The sequence below is a fragment of the Camelus bactrianus genome, chromosome 20 (genome assembly GCF_048773025.1).
Source record: "Camelus bactrianus isolate YW-2024 breed Bactrian camel chromosome 20, ASM4877302v1, whole genome shotgun sequence".
NCBI lineage: Eukaryota > Metazoa > Chordata > Mammalia > Artiodactyla > Camelidae > Camelus > Camelus bactrianus.
Window position 1 is genome coordinate 16,968,404 of NC_133558.1, and position 22,175 is coordinate 16,990,578.

Consider the following 22,175-nt stretch of genomic DNA (forward strand, 5'->3'; position numbering starts at 1 on the left):
TGGCTTAACTCATCTGGGGCTTGTTAAGAGCTGATGTGGTGCAGGAGAAGTGTGGGCTTGAAAACAGGAACCTGGGGTTCAGATTCTGACTCTTATTACAAGGCTGTGTGACCTTAGATACATGACTTGACCTTCCAGGGTGTCTGCTTCCTGCCAGCCTATTATTGTGAGCTAGTTGGAGCTCATGTCTTATTGATCTCCCTTCAGTGCTTATCAGAGTATGTGGCTCATAATAGCTACTCAGTAAAAGTTGGTTTAATAAATAGGTGTCAAATTCGTTTGTTGAATGAATGAGTGGACATAGCAATATAACTAATTTGCAGGTCATTGAGATGAGTAAATAATTTGTATAGAAATTCTCACCCAGTGACTAACAAGCTGTCAGACACTGTTATCATCATCATAATCAGATTAACAAAGAGGCTGAGAAATGAACAATGTTGGGGCATGAATTATGGAAACTGTATCAGCTCAGCAGGAAGGGCATCTGAGGTCAGGGATGATGGAGGTATGGATGGTGAAACAGACAGACAGCCATGATGGAAGACCTGGGAACAGAAGCTTCTCATTTGTTGCTTGCAGGGATGGGGACTATCTGCAGGACTGAGCCACCAGAGATTACAGATGTGAGAGTGGAGCCATTCAAGGAAAGAGAAGTAGATTAGCCCAGGGATTGTGGGATCAGAGAGAACAATGCTTTGCTACCAAGTCAGTTTTCCTGGCTCATTCAGCTATTCATCTAAGCTCATGATTTTCAAAATGGGGCACAAGAGAGCTGCCACTTTTGGATGGTGTCCCCAATCAATAGTACCCGGCCACTCGTGCTGCCATTCTGTCATTCCTCCCAGGGAACATCTCCTTTTAACTGCCTTAGATGTTGAGGGAAGAGAAGATGCGCCTAATTATTTCAGTCTTGGCAGGACAGAGCATGTAAGTTCTATACGCTTTCTTGGGTATCCTGGGGCGGCAGGAAGTGGAGTGACAAGCTTTGAGGATTGTCCTCACTGCTTTTCTATTAACTGAGACTTAGACACAAAAATGCACATGTGCATCTTTTTAATATTTGATATTTTAAAATGAAAAATGGTTTGGGGGATATCACTCTGCAAGTTTTCAAAAAGAATAGCAATTCTTCATGTTTTCTACTTACCCAAAGTTAAAAAAGAAATGATACTTTCCCCTTTCATGGGGACTGCACTATGCAATCCCAGAACATCTTCTAACAAAGGAAAAGAAGGCATTACACCTTCTTTGGATTTTTTAAAACATGAAGTGTAAAAAGAAGTGACTTCCTCTCGAGTTACATGAATTCTCTGGGCTGTTAACATTGCTCCTAGCTCAAATTATCTGAGAAATGCAAATCAAAACTACAATGAGGTATCATCTCACTTTGGTCAGAATGGCCATCATTAAAACATCTACAAACAATAAATGCTGGAGAGGATGTAGGGAATAAGGAACTCTTCTACACTGTTGGTGGGCATGTAGTTTGGTGCCGTCACTAAGGAAAACAGTATGGAGATTCCTTAAAAAACCAAAAATAGACTTGCCATGTGATCCAACAATCCCACTCCTGGGCATTTATCTGGAGGAGACATTCAAAACGATACATGCACCCCAATGTTCATAGCAGCACTATTTGTAATAGCCAAAACATGGAAACAGCCTAAATGTCCATTAACAAGTGACTGGATAAAAAAAGTTGTGGTATATATATTTATACACACACACACACACACACACACACAAAACACATACAGTGGAATACTACTCAGCCATAAAAAAGAATGAAATAATGCCATTTGCAGCAATATGGATGGACCTAGAGATTATCATACTAAGTGAAGTAAGTCAGAGAGAGAAAGAAAACTACTATATGAGATCATTTACATGCGGAATCTAAAAAAACAAAAGAAAAAGAAATGAACTTATTTACAAAACAGAAACAGACACATAGACGTAGAAAACAAACTTATGGTTACTGGGGGAAAGAGATTTTGGGAGTTCCGAATTTGTAGATACACACTACTATACACAATAGATAAACAATGAGGTCATACTGCATAACATAGGGAACTATATTCAATATCTTGTAATAAGCTATATTGAAAAGGCCTATGAAAAGGATATATATATGCATAACTGAATCAGTATACTGTATACCAGAAACTAACACAACGTTGTAAATCAACTATAATTCAATTTAAAAAAAAAAAGCCTAGCTCAATAAAAGTCTCCTGTGCTTAAGGTACCACAGGAAAAATATAACTTACATGTTTTATGCTGACCTTCTGAAGCCGGTTTGCAGTCATTATTCCAACTTTGAATAGAAGGATAGAGGGATTTTTTTTTTAATATGCCAAATATACAATTAGGACCAAATTTCTGTCCCACTATTCTGTACTCAATAAAATAGCAATAGAATTGGGGTCTTGCTCAACTCAGTTTTATAATTTAGCTAAGTCAGTGAGCATCACTGGGTCTTTTTAAATCTTTTTAAAATGATGATTGGGCTGGATGATATATGTGGTTCCTCCTAGTTCCAAATTTCCATATTTGTTTTATTTTGAGCTAGCTCATTTGTTATTTTATAGTGATTTGTCTAGTTTTTATACCACACATTTGATTTTTAACTGAATACATGCTCGTGGAGAATCATTGTATTAATTTGTTAAAAAATTTTTCCCTAAATCAGTGAGCAGAGTGCTAAACATGCAGTTGACGTTTGAGGAAGATGACCATAATGGTGACGTTTTATTTAGTATCTAGGTTGTGTGTGTATGTCTTTAAAATATTCATCACTATATATAGTGTTTGGTGTAGCAAATAATGCTTTTCATATAGTTGGCACTTAATAAAAAGTAGCAGAATTAATGAGATCATGAATAACTCGTTGCACCTCTCCCCTACTGGCATCTTCAAGAAAAGTTGGGCACACTTCCCATACATTTTTAAAATACATTTTTATTACAGTAATTATGCCCAATGGGTAAATGAAAGTCCTACTTCATAGCTTGGCTTTGGTAAATTACTTTTCTGGATGCTCTGAGGTCGCCCTGGAAAGGTAATGATACCATGGATTGTTTCTAGAGATCAGAATAATCTTGACAAAAACATGTCTGAGTAATCACTTTTTATCATGGCAACACAGAATAAGCTCAGTTCCCCTGGCTGTATATTGTAAGGCAAAGAATTATACTGATAAGGGGTCACCGTTTTGAAAATCACCCCCATCAGCATAATATAAATTATAGGCATCAGGTCACTTGGAATTAATTTTCCTCTCCCCTCATCAATGTGAGACACATTAGAAATCCAGGAATATTGTGATAGCAACGTTATAGACCCAATGGAATCAAACAGCATGTAATAATTACAAGAGCCTTAAATGCTGTGGGACTTTGCGGTTTTCCAAGCCAGTTTTTCTAAAGTCTACGTGACTGGAGAACTTCTGCTACATTTTATACTGTTCTAGTTATGGTTAATCCAGTTGGATATTTATGATTTGATAAAGAACTGTAATATTTTTATGTGGTACTTTAAAAAAAAGAAACTGCTTTGACTATTGTATGCCATGACACACAGAAAATGATTTTTCTTTTCTTTTTTTTTTTAACATAAAGGATTTAAAAAGACCCTAAGTAATAATGGCACTTAAAAATCACTAATGTGTGGATAATTTTAAGGTCAGGAGCTACCTTAAATTAGTTTTGGAATAAGGCAGGATATAACTAAATATAAAACATTAATAAAAAAATTTAAAAGAAAAAATTATGCACAGTTCTATCAGGGCACAATTCTTCATTTTTCATAGTCCCCTCAATACTTCTTCTGTATACACAAGCCATTTTAATTGTTGTAATCTTTATTAAACATTTCATTTTAATTATCCATTTTCATCTAACATTATATCCTAAGCATTTAAAATATTTTGACAGATGTAAGTTTACAACTATGTAATTTTTGTGAACATGATGTTTATTAACATAAGAGACCATATATTTATTGAAGTCTTTCTTATTACTTTACCCTTGTTTAGAGACTACTGGTGGGAACATTGTAATACTTAATGTATATCAGGTAGTTATTCAGCGTCCCTTTCAAAATACATGACATCTTTAAATCTGTTTTTTTAACTATAAAAAGGGAGTAATAATACCTCATTAACAGTTTGATAATGAAATACACATGAAGAGCTTAGCGCAGGGTCTGGCATTTGTCAGGAGCTCAGGAAAGAGATCTCCATTGTCAGCGTCATCACCATCATCTCAACCACTCAGTTTTGAGTTATTTTGAATATCACATTCTTGGGAATTCCTTTTGGTTTTCCAGGATGGGGTGAGATGCGCCTCTGTGGGCCCATAGCACTACCAAAGTGGCCTTTAGTTTTTCTGTCCTCATTGTATATTTCCTTCTCGTCTGATTGCCTGCCGGATGGTGCACTCTTGAAGGCAGGGACTTTGCCCTTTATGTGTTGTATTCCCAGGACCTTCATCATGATGGTGTGTAGTAGTAGATGTTGAGTCATAGTTTGTTGACTGACTGAGTGATTTTTTTTAAACTACAGCTTTGCTTCTGCATAGATTTATAACAATGAAGTGAGGTTGTTTTTAGGCTTACAACATGGTCACTGCATATTTTCTGTTACAGTCCACTGATGTCTGTGAACAAATCTTGAGGGTGGTGAGTAGGTCCAATCGACTGGAAGAATTGGTGTTGGAAAACGCTGGGCTTAGAACGTGAGTATTTTCTTGAATATATGAATTTTAAAACTTTTTGTCATTTCCTCTGAAATTAATATGTAGTTTTGAAAAAAACAATTGGGCCACTTACATATAGTGTTTTCCCTTCTCAAAAAAAATCCCTGTGATCCTCATCATTGTCATAAGGTCAGGGATTTTATAACATCATTGACAATTGTCTCTGATGATATTTTTGAGGGTATATAGTATGGTGGTTAAGAGCACGGACCCTTGAGTCAGATGCCTCATGGCTCTGGGCACGTTGTTTCAGTTTTCTGTGCCTCAGTCTCTTCTTTAAACTGGAGAGAATAAGAGTGCTTTCTTTACAGTTGTAAGGATAAATGAATTAACACGTGTGTGCTTTGAAAAATATTTTTCATATTATAGATACTATGTGTTAGGTTTAATTAGTATCATTAATGGAAGTCATAGTAGTAACACATTTAATTATGATTGTACTGCTTTGCTTTGATCTGTTTTAGCCATTTCTCTCCTTTTTTTTTTTTTTTTTTTTTTTTTCAAATTCACATGTAAATAGTCTTCATCCAGTGGATCAGTAATCAATACCTTAGCCTCACTAGGAGCATGCAGCTTTGAACCCGCTGGGGTAAAGACTGTTCTGTTACTAAGCAAGGAGGGTTGCCAGTTTCGTAATCATGGCACTTGGTGCGTGAAGTCCCACATACCTAAGATAGTGATTTTGATTTTTGTTAAAATATGGTGCTAGCAACCGTAGCCTTTAAATTCGATGATTAGGGCAATCAGTTTTGCATTCATGAGTATTGCATGGAATTAGAACTGACAGAGGGAAAAACCTATTGCCTTTTTCATGAAAAGCAGATTCAGTTCAGAATTTGTTTTTTAAGTTACGGAGGGGCTACATAATACCATTAATAGCATTCTGCAATGTGTCTTTAAAGGGGCAGCTATATATTTTCTTTTGAATGAGGCTTTGACTAATCAAGATGAGCCATATTCTAGCTATGGCTTTACAGATTCTCTAATGAGGATATGTGCTAGTGTAAATAGATTGGTTCTTAACAAATAAATAATATGTAGATTATTATTGTAAAGAACATGTCTCTCTTTTTAGATTTCACCCTAGCTATTCTAGTGTTAAGTGTTTGATTCTAGCAGTTTTACATTTTTATGTTATTTAATCTTATTGTTTTGTTGACTTGCAGAGATTTTGCACAAAAACTGGCCAGTGCTCTGGCACATAATCCCAACTCAGGACTCCACACGATTAACCTTGCTGGCAACCCACTGGAGGATCGAGGTACCGGAGCATTTATGTGACCATTGATGTTGGAATTATGAGAGGATTAGGGCGTTTTAATTTAGCCATGCCTGAAGAATAGTAAAAGGCTTTGTTGTAATTATGCTATAAGTGCTGCTGATGCTCTTGTTGGCTTCTGAGTCTTTCCACCCTTTGGTGAAAATACTCATGCTAAAATTTTATTATCTGATGAACTATTTTTGAAGTGATACAAATGAGGATATTATTTTTAAACAGTTGTATTGGTTTTCTTTTGCCACGTAACAAATCACCACAAATGTGGCAGCTTAAGATGACATGGATCTATTATCACACAGTTTCTTTGGGCCAGTAGTCTGGCTACAGGTTAGCTGGATTCCCTCCTCAGCCTTCTGAGGCTGAAATCAAGTTGTCAGCTGGACTTTGATCTTATTTGTGATGTGGGGTCTTCCTCAAGCACATTGGTTGTTGGCAGAATTAATTTCCTGAGACTGTAGGACTAGGTCACCATTTTCTTATTCCCTGCCAGGCTGGGACCACTCCCAGCACCTGGAGGCTGTGTTCAGGTCCTTGCCATGTGGACCCCTCCTTTTAGACAGCTCACCTGTTTGGGTCAGACCCACCCAGGACAGTCTCCCTTTTGATCAACTCAGGGTCAACTGATTAGTAACCTAATCACATCCATGATATCCCATCATATTCATTGGTCTGCCCCACACACTTGAGGAAATTTTATAGGATGTGTTACCAGGGTGGGGCAGGAATCTTGGGGACCGTCTTACAATTCTCCCTATCACAAATGTCTTAGTATTTAACAAGACTTCAATGTGAGAACAGAGAGAAGTTGAAGGGCTAGATTTCTTGATGAGGCGAAAGATGGTTTCGTTGAAGCGTTTGCATGAGTAGAGGGACGAGTCAGGTTTAGGGAGTGAAACTTGAGAATTTGAATTCTCAGTAGGAGAACACTGATGGGCGAGGTTTAAGAAGAAATATATATATTATAGCTTTATCTCTAGAGGGAACACTTTATTTTCATTATCTGTTGCAGATGTTTTCCAGCTCTGTTGAATAAGGGCCTTTCATCTTGCGATGTTACATATTTGATGAGGATTAATTATTAAAGTAAACTGAAGATACTGATAGAGACACTCAGTTCTGCTTTTTTGTTCCTGATATTGACATTGTTCTTTATTGAAAAAGATACCTGTGTGGTATTCAAGCAAACATTTGAAGCTGAACTTTCACAGCATTTGAAGTAGTTAATCTAAGGGAAGGTTGAGACTGAATTGGAGCACTAGATCACATGAAAGACACTCTTCTAGATATAGAAGGCAAAGCTGAAAATGATGGGGACATCTCCCTGGAATAGAAGCTTCTCTGGGGTTTAGTATCTTCTTTAGGAAAAACAAGTGTTCTCTCCCTTGGTCAAATGCTACAAAGAGGTGAATATAACAGAATGGAAACTGTAGATCATCTTTTATAGACAGGAAGGCTGTTTTGCTTTTGTTTTTAAGACGGAAGGGACTCAGACATATTTATCTACTGACAGGACGAAATCAGTAGTTGTTAAATGCAGCTACCTAAGGACGTGAAATCCAGAGTGCAGTAGACTGGGAAGGGACACTCCTTAGTCATCAGGGAAATGCAAATTCCAGCTACATTGAGATACCACTTCACAGCCAGTAGTTTGGCTATAACCAAAGTAAGTCTTGGAGCGGATGTGCGAAACGGGAACTCATGCATTACTAGAGGGGGGTATAAAATGGTGCAGCCTCTTTGGATTCTGGTTAGATAGTTGCTTAAAAAGTTGAACACAAATTTGCTGTATGGCCCAGCAATACCACTCCTAGGTATTGCCCAAGAGAAATGAAACATCTGTCCACACAAAGACTTGTGAAATGACTGTTGATAGCTGTGCTCTGCCTGATAGCCCCAAAGTGGAAAAAACCCCAATGCCCATCGCTGGTGAGGGGATAAACAAATTGTGGTGTATCTGTACAGTGGAGCCCTACCCAGCAGTACGAGACAACGAATGAAGCACTGATACTGCGTGGCATGGCTGAACCTCAAAAACATCATGTTCAGTAAGAGTAACCAGACCCTAAAGACCTCTCCTAGTGTTTGGGTTTGGGAGATTGTGTGGGAAGGATGTATCTCAGGCCCTTCATCTCCTTTTCTGTCAAGTTCCTCTGGGGTGCAGCCCTACCGGACAGCCTGCTGCTCAAGTTAGTGTTACCTGTTGGACCCTTGCCCTCAGTGAAAACTTCTGTGACAGCACACACTTCATTCTGCTGTGCTGTAGTCAGATGAGGGCGTTTCTCCCCCAGTGTAATTCTCATCCCTACTCCTTGTCCCTCATTCTCGCTCACCTCCTAAGACACCGCATCTAAGACCTTATACATAATCAGTAAATATTTTCTTTGAATTTTGAGTCTGCTTTCATTTACTCTAATTCCCTTTGGTGGTTTTTTTCATTGCAGTTGAAAACCACGGCACAGTTTAGAGACTTCTTTTGTGTGGAGTCAGAAAAGAGTGTTCAGAGCTGACGTTTCCCTGCTTTTTCCGTCCACATTCCTACCTTGGTGACCTAATTTTGTAGGTGATCTTTTGACCTACCTGCAGCCCACTCACAGATGTCAGAACCATGAATCATTCCAAGGATGCTTTCCTCTCCAGGGTGTTTTCTGCTCACATACACTCAAGTTTTTGTTTTTGCTTTTTTTAAATTGAGTCTTTTTTTTTTAATTGAAATATAGTCAGTTTACAATGTTGTGTCAATTTCTGGTGTGCAGCATAATAGTTCAGTCATACATACACATACGCTCAAGTTTTGACACTCCTGCAAATACTTTCTCAAGCTAGGACTTTCCGTGTTTCTGCCCCTTCTAGGTGCCTCTGTTGCTGTGTTCCCCAGCATTCTTGGACAGCTGCTAGCACCCATGTTTCCCACCTTTCTCCACTCTTGGGACTGAACCTCCCAAACACAAATTCTTTATAGGTTTTCTCCATCCAGGTGAACTGTCTGAAGATGATTGATTGCCTTTCTGCTCCTGGATGGAAATCCCACAAGAAATCCAACTGAGTGTAAAATACTGATAGGAATTTCAAAATAGGGAAACATTCTCATGACTTTGGTTTCTGAGCTTTTCCACTGAAAACAATCAAAAGCACGGGGGATGAGTTTTGTAACTGAATTGTGTAGTCTAGAAAAGAGACAGAGCCAGGGAAGATTATTTACAAGGAAACTCAAAGAAACACCAGGCAGTTTGGCAGGCCAGAATTCTGAGGAATTTAAACACCAAGTGAAATCGGATTTTGCACCTGAACCATCCTCCCAGGGACTTTTTTGGAAACTCTCAGAGAGAGAGTTTATCTCCTTGCTTTGTGGTACAAATGATGCAACAAGTCCCTGATACTTACAGCGCCGTCACCTTGTCATGTTCATGTGCAAAGGACAGGCAGTGTCACGGGGCATGTATGGGAGGAGGTTGAAGTGTGATTTAGGAAGCAGGGGTGTAGCGTGTGTGAGTAGTGCTTCAAATGAGAGATGCCCTGCTCTCTCTCTCTCTGAAAGAGCCACCAAGGCAGTGACCAGACCACACACCAAGCTCTTGTCCTGTCTGCAGGGCCAGGCCTGTTCCCCAGCTCGCTCTTGGCCTTCTGACCCAGTGTGTTTCCACATCATATGAAAGACCCATTAGCTTCCCATGAAATCAGTTTAATAGTTCAGAAGACGCATTTCTTTTAAAAAAAGAAGAAATAGTACAGAATAGAAAATAGAGTGACGTGTTCAGGAAAGCTTGGGTTTTAGTTTCCTAATATGTGTGTGTGTGTTTATTTTGGTATGAGGTTCCTACATCACGCTGTCTCATCTATTTCTTTAAGTGGGTCATGGTAGAAAAAGCTTGAATGTCCTTGCTCTAGCTGAACTTTATTAACTAGTCCTCTGGACTGACCTAGTATCTGAACCAGGTGTTTCAGTCATTGCCTCATGACTAATCCATTGGATCTGATGAATTTTTGGATCCAAGTTGAGTGTTTTCGGGGAATACAGCTCTTCTCTCTCTGCTCATTTCACACTCTTTCCTTCCCTAAATGTTACAAACTCCATGTTCTCTTCTTCTTAGTTACCCTTCTCAGTTACCCTAAATTTTAGGATCTTAGCCTTGTCAGGAATGTCTGTCCTTATTTCTTCCCTTCGCTTTGTCCTAAATTTGATTATTTTGTTTAAAGATGATTTAGAATCCTGTCTTGGGAGTGTTTTTTTGGGGGAAATGTTGACCTGAAGCATCCAAATATTTTTTTCCCACCCACCTGGTGGTGACTTAGATATGATCTTCTAAATAAGACAAGAAGAGTAGATTCTGGAATTGCAGCTTACATTTTGGGGTGCTATATAGATCTTCCACATCTCAGTGTGTACCTGTGGGTTCTGGAGTCAGAATACATGGGCTCCAATCTGGGCTTTGCCACTTTCTAGCTGAGTTTCCTTGGACAAGTTACCTAACTTCTCTAAACCTCAGACTCCTCATCTTTAAAATAATAATAGCACCTACCACATAACGGCATTCCAAGGATTGAATGAGATAACACACAAAAGCTATAAGAATAGCCTGTCACATACTGTGCACTAAAAAATGTCAACTTTTACCACCTTATTTGATTCATACAGTAGTCTTGTGAAGTTAAATAGTGCAAATGTTATTATTTCCCTTTTATAAATGAGGAAACAGTGTTTACATCATTTGGAAAAGCTTGCAGAGTCATACCTAACACTAATTGTTCAGACTCCTGTCGAGGATTCCCCGAGTAATCAATTGATCAGTCTCTTCTACTATGGTTCGGATTTTCTGATTTGGCTGTCTAGATTTCCTTTGGAAGTGGAAGGAAATAATTTTGAGTATGCGATCTGGAAAACGTTGGCTTATTCCATAGCACATCAATAAATCTTAAATAATCACTTTGATATTTAAAGATGCCAGATGCCAGGTTTCTGCATGACAGCTACCAACGAGAAAGTACTTTTCTTGAGAGTTATGATTTCATATTTAATTGATACTTTTGTGGTTATACAAGGGAAAACAATTTTTTAAAAAAACTGCATAGATTGGAATTTTAGGGCTTTCAAAAATTAAGCATGTTGACCTTGTTTTTTTCCACTGGTCTTTTATTTTCTGTATTCCTAGTTCTTGAATCTCTTTCTCTCAGCCTGATTTTTGAAATGGAAATATTCTATTGTATTTTATTAATTTAGTTTTTTTAGTGTTTCTGACCTCTCCATAGGAATTAGTAGAAATCTAAAGGTTTTACTTTCACCTGTGTTCTAACATCTACAATGTTCAAATCTATGTGCTTTCTAACAGACAAGAAGGAGGCTTTTTGTTTCCCTGTATCATCTTGCTAGAACTCCATAGACTGGATTTTATTAAATTACTAGTATTACACTTTCAATTAATGAGTACTTATCTTAAACCCTTTTTTCCTACCATGTGAATCATACTGTTTCTAGAATATCAAAGTGTTAGAGTTTTATATGTTTCTGTCATAGGGCTTTAAGTACATGCATGATTAATGGGTTAAATCTGAAGCATCAAATTTAATTTCCTGTCTTTGTAAATGAATAACATCAGATGGTCAATTATAATACTAAACATTTTATAATTACTTTTTTTATTAGTCATAAATATTTCAAAGCAGAAGGAGCTGTAATAGTTTCATTTTGAGAGGAGAAATAAAAATGAGACCATTATTTTCTTCTAAATTTGACACATACTAAAACAAAAATAAATCACAGGAAGGGTTATTCATCTAGTTAAGTCTCCAAATGAAAGCTTTGGGTGATAAATTTTGTTTTGAGTCACAGCTCTAAAGGCTAAGTTTTGTTTTATTTTTGGGGCAGAATCGAATACTTTTGGCCAAAAGTTGAAAAGTCTCCTCGGTCCTTTCTTTGTGAGGAAATGTTTTCTTGATGATCAGTTTCTTCCATGACACTATTGAGTAACTAGCTTCAGAAAGTACAGGGCAGGTTAAGTGTTTTGTTTTGTTTTGTTTTTTCCTAAGATTTTGGCTGCCAGCCGCCCTCAGTTTATTCATGTTGCCAAGATCCCATTTCTGACGTCTCCCGGAGTGGAGGGCCCTTTGTGTCATAATCTGTTTTATCAGAAATCAATTTAGTTTTTTCATTTTCAAAAAAAATGAACAGTACAAACTCCAGTTAGGCCTTTCATTCCATTAGCACTTAACAAGGGTGTCTCTTTAAAAAGAACTATCATGTATTTATGACTTGTGGCTGCCTAGGAAACTGAAACAAAATATTTTTGTCAAGAAAGAAAGAAGCTAGGAACTTAGTGTAGAATTAGATAAAAAATACTTGAACCGGACAATCTTGTATCTGTGTCTTTGGTTCTTTTTACCTTTAATCCTGTTTACCTTTAGTCCTGCTTTTTCCTTTTGGTGAATTATCAAACCTGACTGTCTTCACCTTTATTCTAATTTAGGAGTTCACTTTTTATTACTTTCACTACTTAGGGTTTGATAGTTCTATTTCTAGAGAAAAATCCTTTTGGATTTTCATCTACCTTCCTTTTAAAAAGAAAGTTTATGATCAAGGAATGAACAGATGGATGGGTGTCACCAGTAGCATAAAAAAATTGTTCCTTTCTGGCCTTGCATTTAAGTATAGGCATTTATAGTTTTACATGATGTTACAGGTGTGTCTGACACAAAAGAAAATATTGACAGTTTAAAAATTACCATCTTCTCAAAGAACAAAGCAGAACAACTCAAGTCAACCTGAGTGCAATAAGTTTGAAGTTTAGTGGTAGGTTTTAACTTTGATCTAGTGATATTTTTAGCATGATTTGGAGATACGCAATTTTTTTTTAACATTGTAGTAGCATATACTTTGCTAAGTGAAAAAAGACATGAAAGAATCGGTTAAGAGTAGGCAATGATAACTCTTCTACTCATAATTAAAGTAAGACTCTGAGAGCCTTCCCTCTTACATACCTAATTTTTTAAAAGAGACTTAATTTTTTTTAGGTTAGTTTTAGGTTCACAGCAAAATTGAGAAGATACAGAGATTTCCCATATAATCCCTGTCCCTACAAATGGGGAGCCTCCCCTGTTATCAGTATCCATCACCAGAGTGATACATTTGTTACAATTGATGACCCTACCATGATACATATCATCAAGGAAGTCCACAGTTTTCACTAGGGTTCACTCTTGGTGTTGTACAACCCGTGGGATGAGACAAATGTGTGATAACAAGCACCCATCACTATAGCTTTATACAGAGTATTTTCACTGCCCGAGAAATTCTGTACCAATTTATCCTCCTCCTCATGCCCCCACCCCACACCCAACCCCTGTCAGTCACTGATCTTTCTACTGTCTCTATAGTTTTGCCTTTTCCAGAATTTCATGTAGTTATCAACTTCTTTGGGTAAATGCCAAGGGATGTGATTGCTGGCTCACACAGTAATGATATGGTTAGTTTTGTAAGGAACCACCAAACTGTCTTCCAAGGTGGCCATACCATTTTGCATTCTCCCCAGCTATGAATGAGAATTCCTCTTGCTCCACATCTTGGCCAGCATTTGGTATTGTCAGTGTTCCAGGTTTTCGCCATCCTAATAGGCGTCTAGTAGTATCTTATTGTTGTTTTAACTGATGACAGTGATGTGGAGCAACTTTTCATATGCTTATTAGCCATCTGTCTATCTTCGGTGAGATGTCTGTTAAGGTCTTGGCTTATTTTAAAACTAGCTTGTTCATTTTCTTACTGTTGAGTTTTAAGAGTTCTTTGTATATTTTGAATAACAGTCCTTTATCAGATGTGCCTTTTGCAAAGATTTCCTCTCAGTCTGTGGCTTGTCCTGTCTTTCAACATTGTCTTTTGCAGAGCAGAACTTTTCAATTTTAATGAAGCCCAGCTTACCGATGATTTCTTTCATGGACTGTGCCTTTGGTGTTGTATCTAAAAAGTCACTGCAATACCCACAGTTAGAGGTTTTTTTCCTCTTTTATCTTCCATACCTAATTTTTTGAAGTAATTTTTTCCATTGACGAATAATGTACATTCAGAAAAGTCCGTAGATCCCAAGTTTTTACCTTATAATGAATTTTTACAAACTTATTGGTGCCTGTGGTTTGAGACTCAGTCTGTGGGACCATATGGTTAAAACTGTTTTAGGATTCTTCCCCAAAACATGCCCCTGGGGGGTGATAACTTAGGTGCAGCAGGAGGTTGGTTGAAGGACCTATAGGAAGAGCATACATTCATGTATTACTTATTTCCTACCAGAAAGGAGTCTACATTCATTGCAGTCTTTGGATGAATAAGCTGATATTCATGGTGCCCCACTCTGGCCATTAAATTTAGAGACCGATTTTTAATACTGTAAATTCGTTGGGAGTTATTTTATGTTATGAAACCTACCTTTAAGAAATTGGAACAAGCCTGATGCTTTGTCTGAGGTTGTTAGCCATAAGCCAATTAAATATTGGAATACATATGCTAAAGGGAAGCTGTTACCTGAATAGTTAATATCACATTGTTTTTCTTGGCAATAATTAAATAGCATGCATCTGCTCACCCAGAAAAGTGATCAACTCATTAAGACAGGTTAAAAAGAAGAGGGAGGCAGAATTATATCATTCTTCCCAAGAGTATTTGCATTTGAAAAAGGACTATGAGGAGAGGATAACACTTGGTCCAAAGAAAAACATCTCTAATGGTAAAGTTTTGATACTTGTTATGCTTTTCTACCCTATAGGAAAGGAGAGTAGTGGTGAAACAAAGAAAAGGAAGCATGATGGTTAGATGATTAGAAAACAAGGTCTAATATTAGGAAGAAAAAGTGATCACTTAAATTTGAATCATACTTAAGTTAATTTTCAGGCATTGTGACACAAATACAATCCCAGGAACTTGAAAATTCTAATAATCATTTTTTTTTCTTTCTTTCTCAGGTGTGTCATCTTTAAGTATTCAGTTTGCCAAACTCCCAAAGGGGTTAAAATATTTAAATTTATCTAAAACCTCATTGTCACCTAAAGGTACAGTATGTCTTATTTACTTAACTTTATGTCTGTAATATTTCTGCTGCAGCGTGCTCCCTGAAATGGTTAGAATTATTACTCAGTTATGTATGTGCATTTAAAAATACAGTTGACTCTTGAACACTGTGGTTTGAACTTCCTTGGTCCACTTACATGTGGATATTTTTCCGTAGTAAATACTGTATAGTACACACGATCCATGGTTGGTTGAATCCCCAGAAGTGGAGGAATCGTGGCTGTAGAGAGCTGACAATAAGTTATATACAGATAGTTCCTGTGTTGTTCAGGGGTCCACTGTACATGTATTGTAGTACTCTGACAGTTTTAAGACAAGGAAATTACATACTTGGAATTCTGCTGTTTTGCAGTGAAATGCTTTCAGAGTAGAGAATAATTTTGACGCATACATTGCAGTCTCCAGCTTTTTAAACTCTGAGTCAGTGAATACTCACCTGGCTGCCTCCTGCCTCCTGGCTCACATTCCTAGAGGCAGCTGGTAGTGTTTGTTGTTTTGTTTTTTATTTAGCAATGTTCTTTTGTTTGTTTGTTTGTTTTGAAGTATAATTGACGTACAACACTGTGTTAGTTCCAGGTGCGCAGCATAGCGGTTTAATACTTCTATATGTTAAAAAGGATCACCACTGTTTGTGTTTCTCTTGGTTCATCCTTGGAAGAACATCAGCAGTCCCCTCTTCCTTGTGCCTGGCCCCCCTCCCCCCTGCTTGCGCCCCCCCCCCCCCCCCCCCCCCGTCAGATGGACTCTCTGCTGTGCAGAAAATGGCTGGGCCTGACTGCCCTGTCACAGTCACCTCTGTAGCTCTACCCCCTCTATTTCCTGTCCTGAAAATTGCCTTTCCTTCCCCAGGTGCTTTCCTGCCTCCACTCACCCTCCTCTCATCTATCCAGTTCAGTTATTATTTTGCCACATCAATACCTCCGTAATAATATTTGAAATATCCCTTCATACCTTGTGCCTTTGTGCATGCTTCGTATTCTGCTTGAAGTTTTTTTCATCTGGTGTAGGGAAGACCTCAGTTTCTCCCTTCCTTCTGTGTTTCCCTTTCCTGTGTGTCTCCTTCATTATTCACACAAAACATTCCAGTCCTGACACTTCCAATCACCAGATAAATGGAAGGCCCTCCACCCCCCCCCCCCCCACCAAGCAGTTCCCTGCGACACTAGCTGGGTGTCCTACAGTTCAACTCAGTATCTACCTGGAGATGATATCAAATCCTACAGGTTAAGGGCTCAGTCCCACGAGACTGCTGTGCCCCCGCCACCCTCAACCTCTTCAGACAGTCGCAAATCAAGGTTATCAGAGGTTCCAAAGACCCGCTCCTTGGGTTGGATTAATTTGCTAGAGTGGTTCACAGAACTCAGGGAAACACTTCCTTACATTTGCTAGTTTATTGAAGGATATGATAAAGGATGCAGGTGAACAGCCAGATGAAGAGATACATAGGGTGGGGTCTGGGAGGGTCCCGAGCACAGGAGCTTCTGTTCCTGTGGAGTTGGGGTGCGTAACCTTCCTGGTTGGAATGTGTTAATTAACCCAGAAGCTGTCCAGAATCCATGCTGTTGGGATGTTTATGGAGGCTTCGTCACGTAGGCATGGTCAATTATTAACTGCATTTCAGGCCCTCTCCCCTTTCTGAAGAAGTGTTGTGGGGTGGGGCTGAAAATTCCAAGCTTCTCATCATGGCTTGTTCTTTCTGGTGACCAGCCCACATCCAGGAGCCCACCCAGAGTTGCCTCGCTAGCACGAAAGATACTCCTAATGCTCTTATCACTTAGGAATTTATTGGAGTTTTAGGACACCTGTGTCAGGGTCAGGGTCAGGGTCAAAGACAAATATTAGAACAAGAGATGCTTCTAGTGCTCTTATCACCTAGAAAATCACAAGGGTTTTAGAAGCTCTGTGCTGGGAACGGGCATGGGGGCAGAGACCAATATATATTTTCTATTATCTCACAAATCTCCAAATATTCTTGGAGAGCTTCAGTTTATTTTATAAAAACTTCATCTGTGATCATCTCTTCTGAGATGTCATCCTATTCCTGAGGCCTCAACAGAATCAATTACTCTTTCCTTTGTGTTACTTCTAGATCACGTCTAACACTATTGTGTAAATATTGTGTCTTCCCTACTGCAAGGGGGCTCTCTTTGCTGCTTGTGTTTCTCATCTCCGTGTCTCCAGCACCTGGCACAGTGCCCGGACCATTGTGGGTGTTTAATGAAAGTTTCTTCAATTGGATAATTTGCCACTCCTTAAATATATCACTGTCTTTTGAGGGCAGTATGTGTAGTGATTGTCAGTTCTCCAGCAGATTGCCCAGACTTGAATCCACCCTAACTTTTTCACTTACTATGAATATGCTGCTACAGTCTCTTGGTTCCTCAATTACTTTGTAATATGGAAATATAGGTATCTACTTCATCGGAGGTGGTGGGATTAAATGGGTTAATATGCATACAGTGTAGTTTTTGGCACAAAGGGGCATGCTACCCCTCCCCCCATCACCATCTTCCTTTTCTTCTCCCCGCTGCTCCCCCTCCCCACCTTGCTGCTTCTTCTGTAATGTTTTTATGTGCTTTTGAAACCTCAGAAAACCTCTCTCACCACACCCAGCACAGTAGAACTCGGTGCTCCTTTCTCAGGGTTTCACAGCACTTGGTAAATTCCTGTATTTTAGTGTGTTTCAGTTGTGTCCTAGCCTGGGAGTTTCTGGCTGCTGAGGGCTTTGCCTCATTCATTGCAGCGTCCCTGGCACCTGGCGCATTGCAAATTCTCACTGAATGTGTCATGGATGAGTAGATGAAGCAAAGCGGTCCAAAAATGATTTTATATCCATCCAGTCATACTTTCTTTTGGCCATACAGTTATACTAAGAGTGGTCTGAAATTGGGGTTAGTTCCATACATCCTGTGGTTTTATTTGCACACATTTGTACCACACGTTTAAGATTAAATCATAAACGTAACTTTCCAAAGGGAAAGATTTCCCCAGGAGGCAGTGTTTTCTGTCCTGATGCCTGCAGTCATCTATAGATCTTAAAGCTAAGTGTGGTTCCTTTATGTTTTTGCTGTTCTATTTCAGCACGTTGGTTTTACAAAAACCATTTTCTGTAGATTATCAGTGTATTACATATTAATGGTAAAGATTTAGAAGACACTGAAAAATATAATTAAGAAAGCAAAAATTACTTGCAATGCTAGTACCAAACCATCACAAGGCTGTCACTGTTGACAGTTTGGTACTCATCCTTCCATACTGTTTTCTGCCTGTACATAGTTTATTTACATAATGTATATGTGCAATTATAGTGTGCTTACTATCGCGTAAGCTTCCCCCCAACCCCTGTAATAATTGTGATCTTTTGTGTCAGTAAAAACATGATCACTTTCAATGGCTTTGTGATAGTCCAGCATATGCAAATATTCCCTAATTTATTTAAATGATCTGTTGTACATTTGGATCATTTAAAATTCTTCAGTAGTGCAAAGAATGCTAACGTGACTTCTGTGTCTAATTATCAGTCATGTGTTAGTTTCTTCTTAGGAGAAATTCCTGTGAGTAGAATTGCTAGATCAGAGTTGGCACAATTTTTTTAAAAGCTTTTTCTGATATTTGTTGTCGAGTTGTTCTCCACATATTTTGTACAATTGTCTTTACACTCTCACCATCAGTGGATCATATTCTCTTTTTAAATTGTTTTTCAAGCACAGCAACAAGGGTTCTGATACTTTAATTTTAGTTTCTTCAGTTACTGCTTAGGCAGCTTTTCCTATCTTGTTCCTTGGTCACTTGTATTTCTTTTGGAGGAAACTGCTAGGTCCCCTCCTTTCTTACTCTTCTATTTACAGTGCTAGTTTATTTTCTTTATTCATATGAATTCTCCACACATTAAAATTTTGGTCATTTATCATGTGTTTCACAGGTCTAAGTCTTTTTTAAGGTAGAGTTTAAAAAAAAGATTATTTATTTAAATTTATTTGTTCATTACTATAAAACAAATAGAGGGATATGATGATCATTGATCCTCCTGAGGGCAAATTTGGGTTTTGAGGTACCTCAGCACCCCCCCATTCACTGATGTCCCTGTCCCTCCTCGTGTGATGAGAGTGGGGAGGTTCCCCAGACAAAGCTGGGTTCCTCAGCTTCCTCCTGAGTAAGGACAGCCTGCATTCCCTACACCCTTCACAAATAAAGATCAACACTTTTATCTGTTCTCTGCAATAAAATGTGTTTGAGAATTAATATTGTTTTATAACATGTGACCCGAAGAATTTTAAGTTGCCCTTTCTAAGATGTATATCTTGAAATGTTGCTTTTTTTTTTTTTTAAATTGATTTCTTAAAGGATTCTAGTATTCTTGCAAACTGTCACAAAGGATCTGAAAGGTTTGCAGATTCAGAATAACTCAGATTAAATTGCAGTTTTAAGCTTTTGCTGAATTTGACTAACATTTATATTTTAGTTCTATGAAAACATTTATATCCATGGCTCCATAATTCAACACAGATTTTTTTTTTTTATCTCTCCATGACATCCACACTGTCTCCAAATACCCTTTCTCTTCCTCAGATGTTAGCTAAGTGATAGTTTTCTGGATTTCTAGTAAATGTCCTGCTGGTTGCCAGATTATGTCAGTGCAGGGCCATCTGGTACCACCTTTTTCCAGCTGTAAACACTCCAATAATAAATATGAAGAACGGTCAAAATCACTAGACAGCCAGAATCAAGACTAGCATGAAAATCTGTGTGTAGTTTTGGTTGTAAGAGCCCTGATTTTTTTCCATCCTGTATTTTTGTAATTTCCTGCTATTCGTGTGCTTATTAACACAGACCTCGTGTGGATAAGGGCTCAAGAGATGGGGGAGGAAATCCTTCATTCTGTTTCAGTAGCATGAAGCTGAGTGCATAACATGCTTCCCTCCCAGTTCTCTTCACGTGTTGGCTAACTGCCAAGTGCCCACACTTACCATGGAGCGTTTTGCTATCAAGACTAAATTCACCTTCTAATTTTGGAATTTATTTATTGAGTTTTGTTATACCTCACTAAAGAAATAATTTTACAAAAGATTTTCTTGATGAGAGTCTGGTGTTTCCCATATGTCTTGGACTCAATTATTGCATTACAAAAATACATGGATACAGCCAATAACAGGACAAACTGAAGGAAACTGGTCATTTAAACAATCATAGATGTTACCTCCAGAAATTGACCTTTTCTGTGGGCCATTGCAAGTTCCTTTTATCTAACGTCGTTAATCCACTCTCCACCTCCTTCATTGCCAAGCTCTTGTTTCCTACCTCTTTGATACAAGTACTGAACTCCCTAGGCTGTGATTGTTCAGCTCTCTGTGTCTCCCCCTGGACTGGCTTTTAGAGGGTAAGATAGTATCTAGGTAAGTCTCAGAGCCCATACCTAATATACAGTGGGCTTTAAATAAAGATTTGTTGCATTGAATAAATATTCCTTGTATAACATTCGCTTTTCATCCTGGAGTGTATTTAGTTTCTTTCCTGATGGTCTTTGAACTTTTTGAGGGCAAAGAATGGGTCTTACTTATGTATACCTCCCCAGCCCCAGCATTTTGTAAACGTGGTATGAGCAATTTAATAAATGTTAAGTTGATAGCCAAAAAATTTTTCCTTGTACTTAAGGAAAATATTTTCCCCTCTCTGCCTCTGATTCTTCTCTCTACAAACCCAAATGCACACTCACCCTCGAGAAATAGCTCAGGAACCTTCATCAGACACACACTGGAGTTGGTTCTTTGTAACTCTGAAGGAGGAGGATGAGATAATAACCCCTTCAGTATCACTCCTGAAACACTCTGAACTCGCAGCAGAGAACTCAAACCTCAAACCCTCAGCTGTTTTCTTTTTTCCTGCAGTGCCTTCTTGGGTCCTGCTGCCGTGACCGGTTCTGGCCTGACCCTCATCCCTTATCCTGCCCAAGGCTCTGTCCAAGTGGGGACAAAAAAAAAAAAAAAAAAAACCCTGTTTCCCTTTAGGATGGTTAAGATAGGTTGGGATTTTCAAGAAGAATTTTACTGAAAAACAAAAACAAAATGATTTATAAAAGTATACCCAATTTAAAACAGCCGTATTTCCAAAATACACAATTTAGAGCCATGGACATGAAGAGCTTTGCAAAATCCCATATCTCTGTCATCTTAAGAATAACCATAAGTGATGTTGTGTGTACCAGTGAGGGGCCAGCCTCCTCTGGGCTTCCATTCTGAAGTGGCCTGATGAAAATCTACCCACCACGGGGTCCAGACTAACAGGGTCCTGAAGAGCATACCTCTCTTTTCACAGAACAATCTCACCCTCCTCATGTGTTTATTTGTTGTTTTTTGAGGTGATATTATCAGTTTGTTTCAGTTGACTTGAACTTGAGCCCTTTGTGTTATGTATACAAAAAGTGCCTAGAGTGTTAATTATTTTCCCTTTGATTGCTTCTTCCATTGTGCACAGATGATTTTCTCACTCTTTGTTTTTTTTAAAACATTTTTATTATTGAGTTACAGTCATTTTACAATGTGTCAAATTCCAGTGTAGAGCACAATTTTTCAGTTATACATGAACATACATATGTTCATTGTCACATTTTTTTCCTCTGTAAGCTACAAGATCTTGTGTATATTTCCCTCTGCTATACAATATAGTCTTGTTTATCTATTTCACTCTTTGTAAAAATCCATTTCAGTCTAAATTCTGGCTTGGACTGTAATACAGTAAGTAGAGGAGCACATTCCTATATTAACTTCCAGGTACTTTCAATAGACTTAAGTATCTGAATTTACATCTGTGTCATTTAAATACTGTACACTGAGTCAAGAATCACCTGGCAGGATTAAGAGGAGGATAAAAATGATCAGTTCAATTGCTTGCATCATTCTAAGACTTCAAAGTGGAATCCTTTCTGGCTGCATCCTTAGAAGTGGAGCAAAATGAAGTTGATTCCATTTCTTTCTCCTACTCAGTGAGTTGGTTGTGTCTGTGACTCACCTGTTCTTCCTGAGCAGATGTCAGAAGACCTTTTGGGGATGGTGCTTACGGTTAACCTCAGTCCTGCAATTTGGTGGGGTAGCTGGAC

General features: G+C 38.4%; 1 protein-coding gene across 5 annotated transcripts in view; it reads left to right on the forward strand.

The window, feature by feature from the left end:
• CARMIL1 (capping protein regulator and myosin 1 linker 1) overlaps positions 1-22,175 on the forward strand; it is a 280,855-nt gene that overhangs the window by 146,765 nt on the left and 111,915 nt on the right. For all 5 annotated transcript variants that reach the window (XM_010974227.3, XM_010974228.3, XM_010974229.2 and 2 more), the window contains 3 exons: positions 4,651-4,739; positions 5,927-6,021; positions 14,977-15,063. In XM_010974227.3, coding sequence (XP_010972529.2) covers positions 4,651-4,739; positions 5,927-6,021; positions 14,977-15,063 — 271 coding nt within the window. The remainder of the gene's footprint in view (positions 1-4,650; positions 4,740-5,926; positions 6,022-14,976; positions 15,064-22,175) is intronic.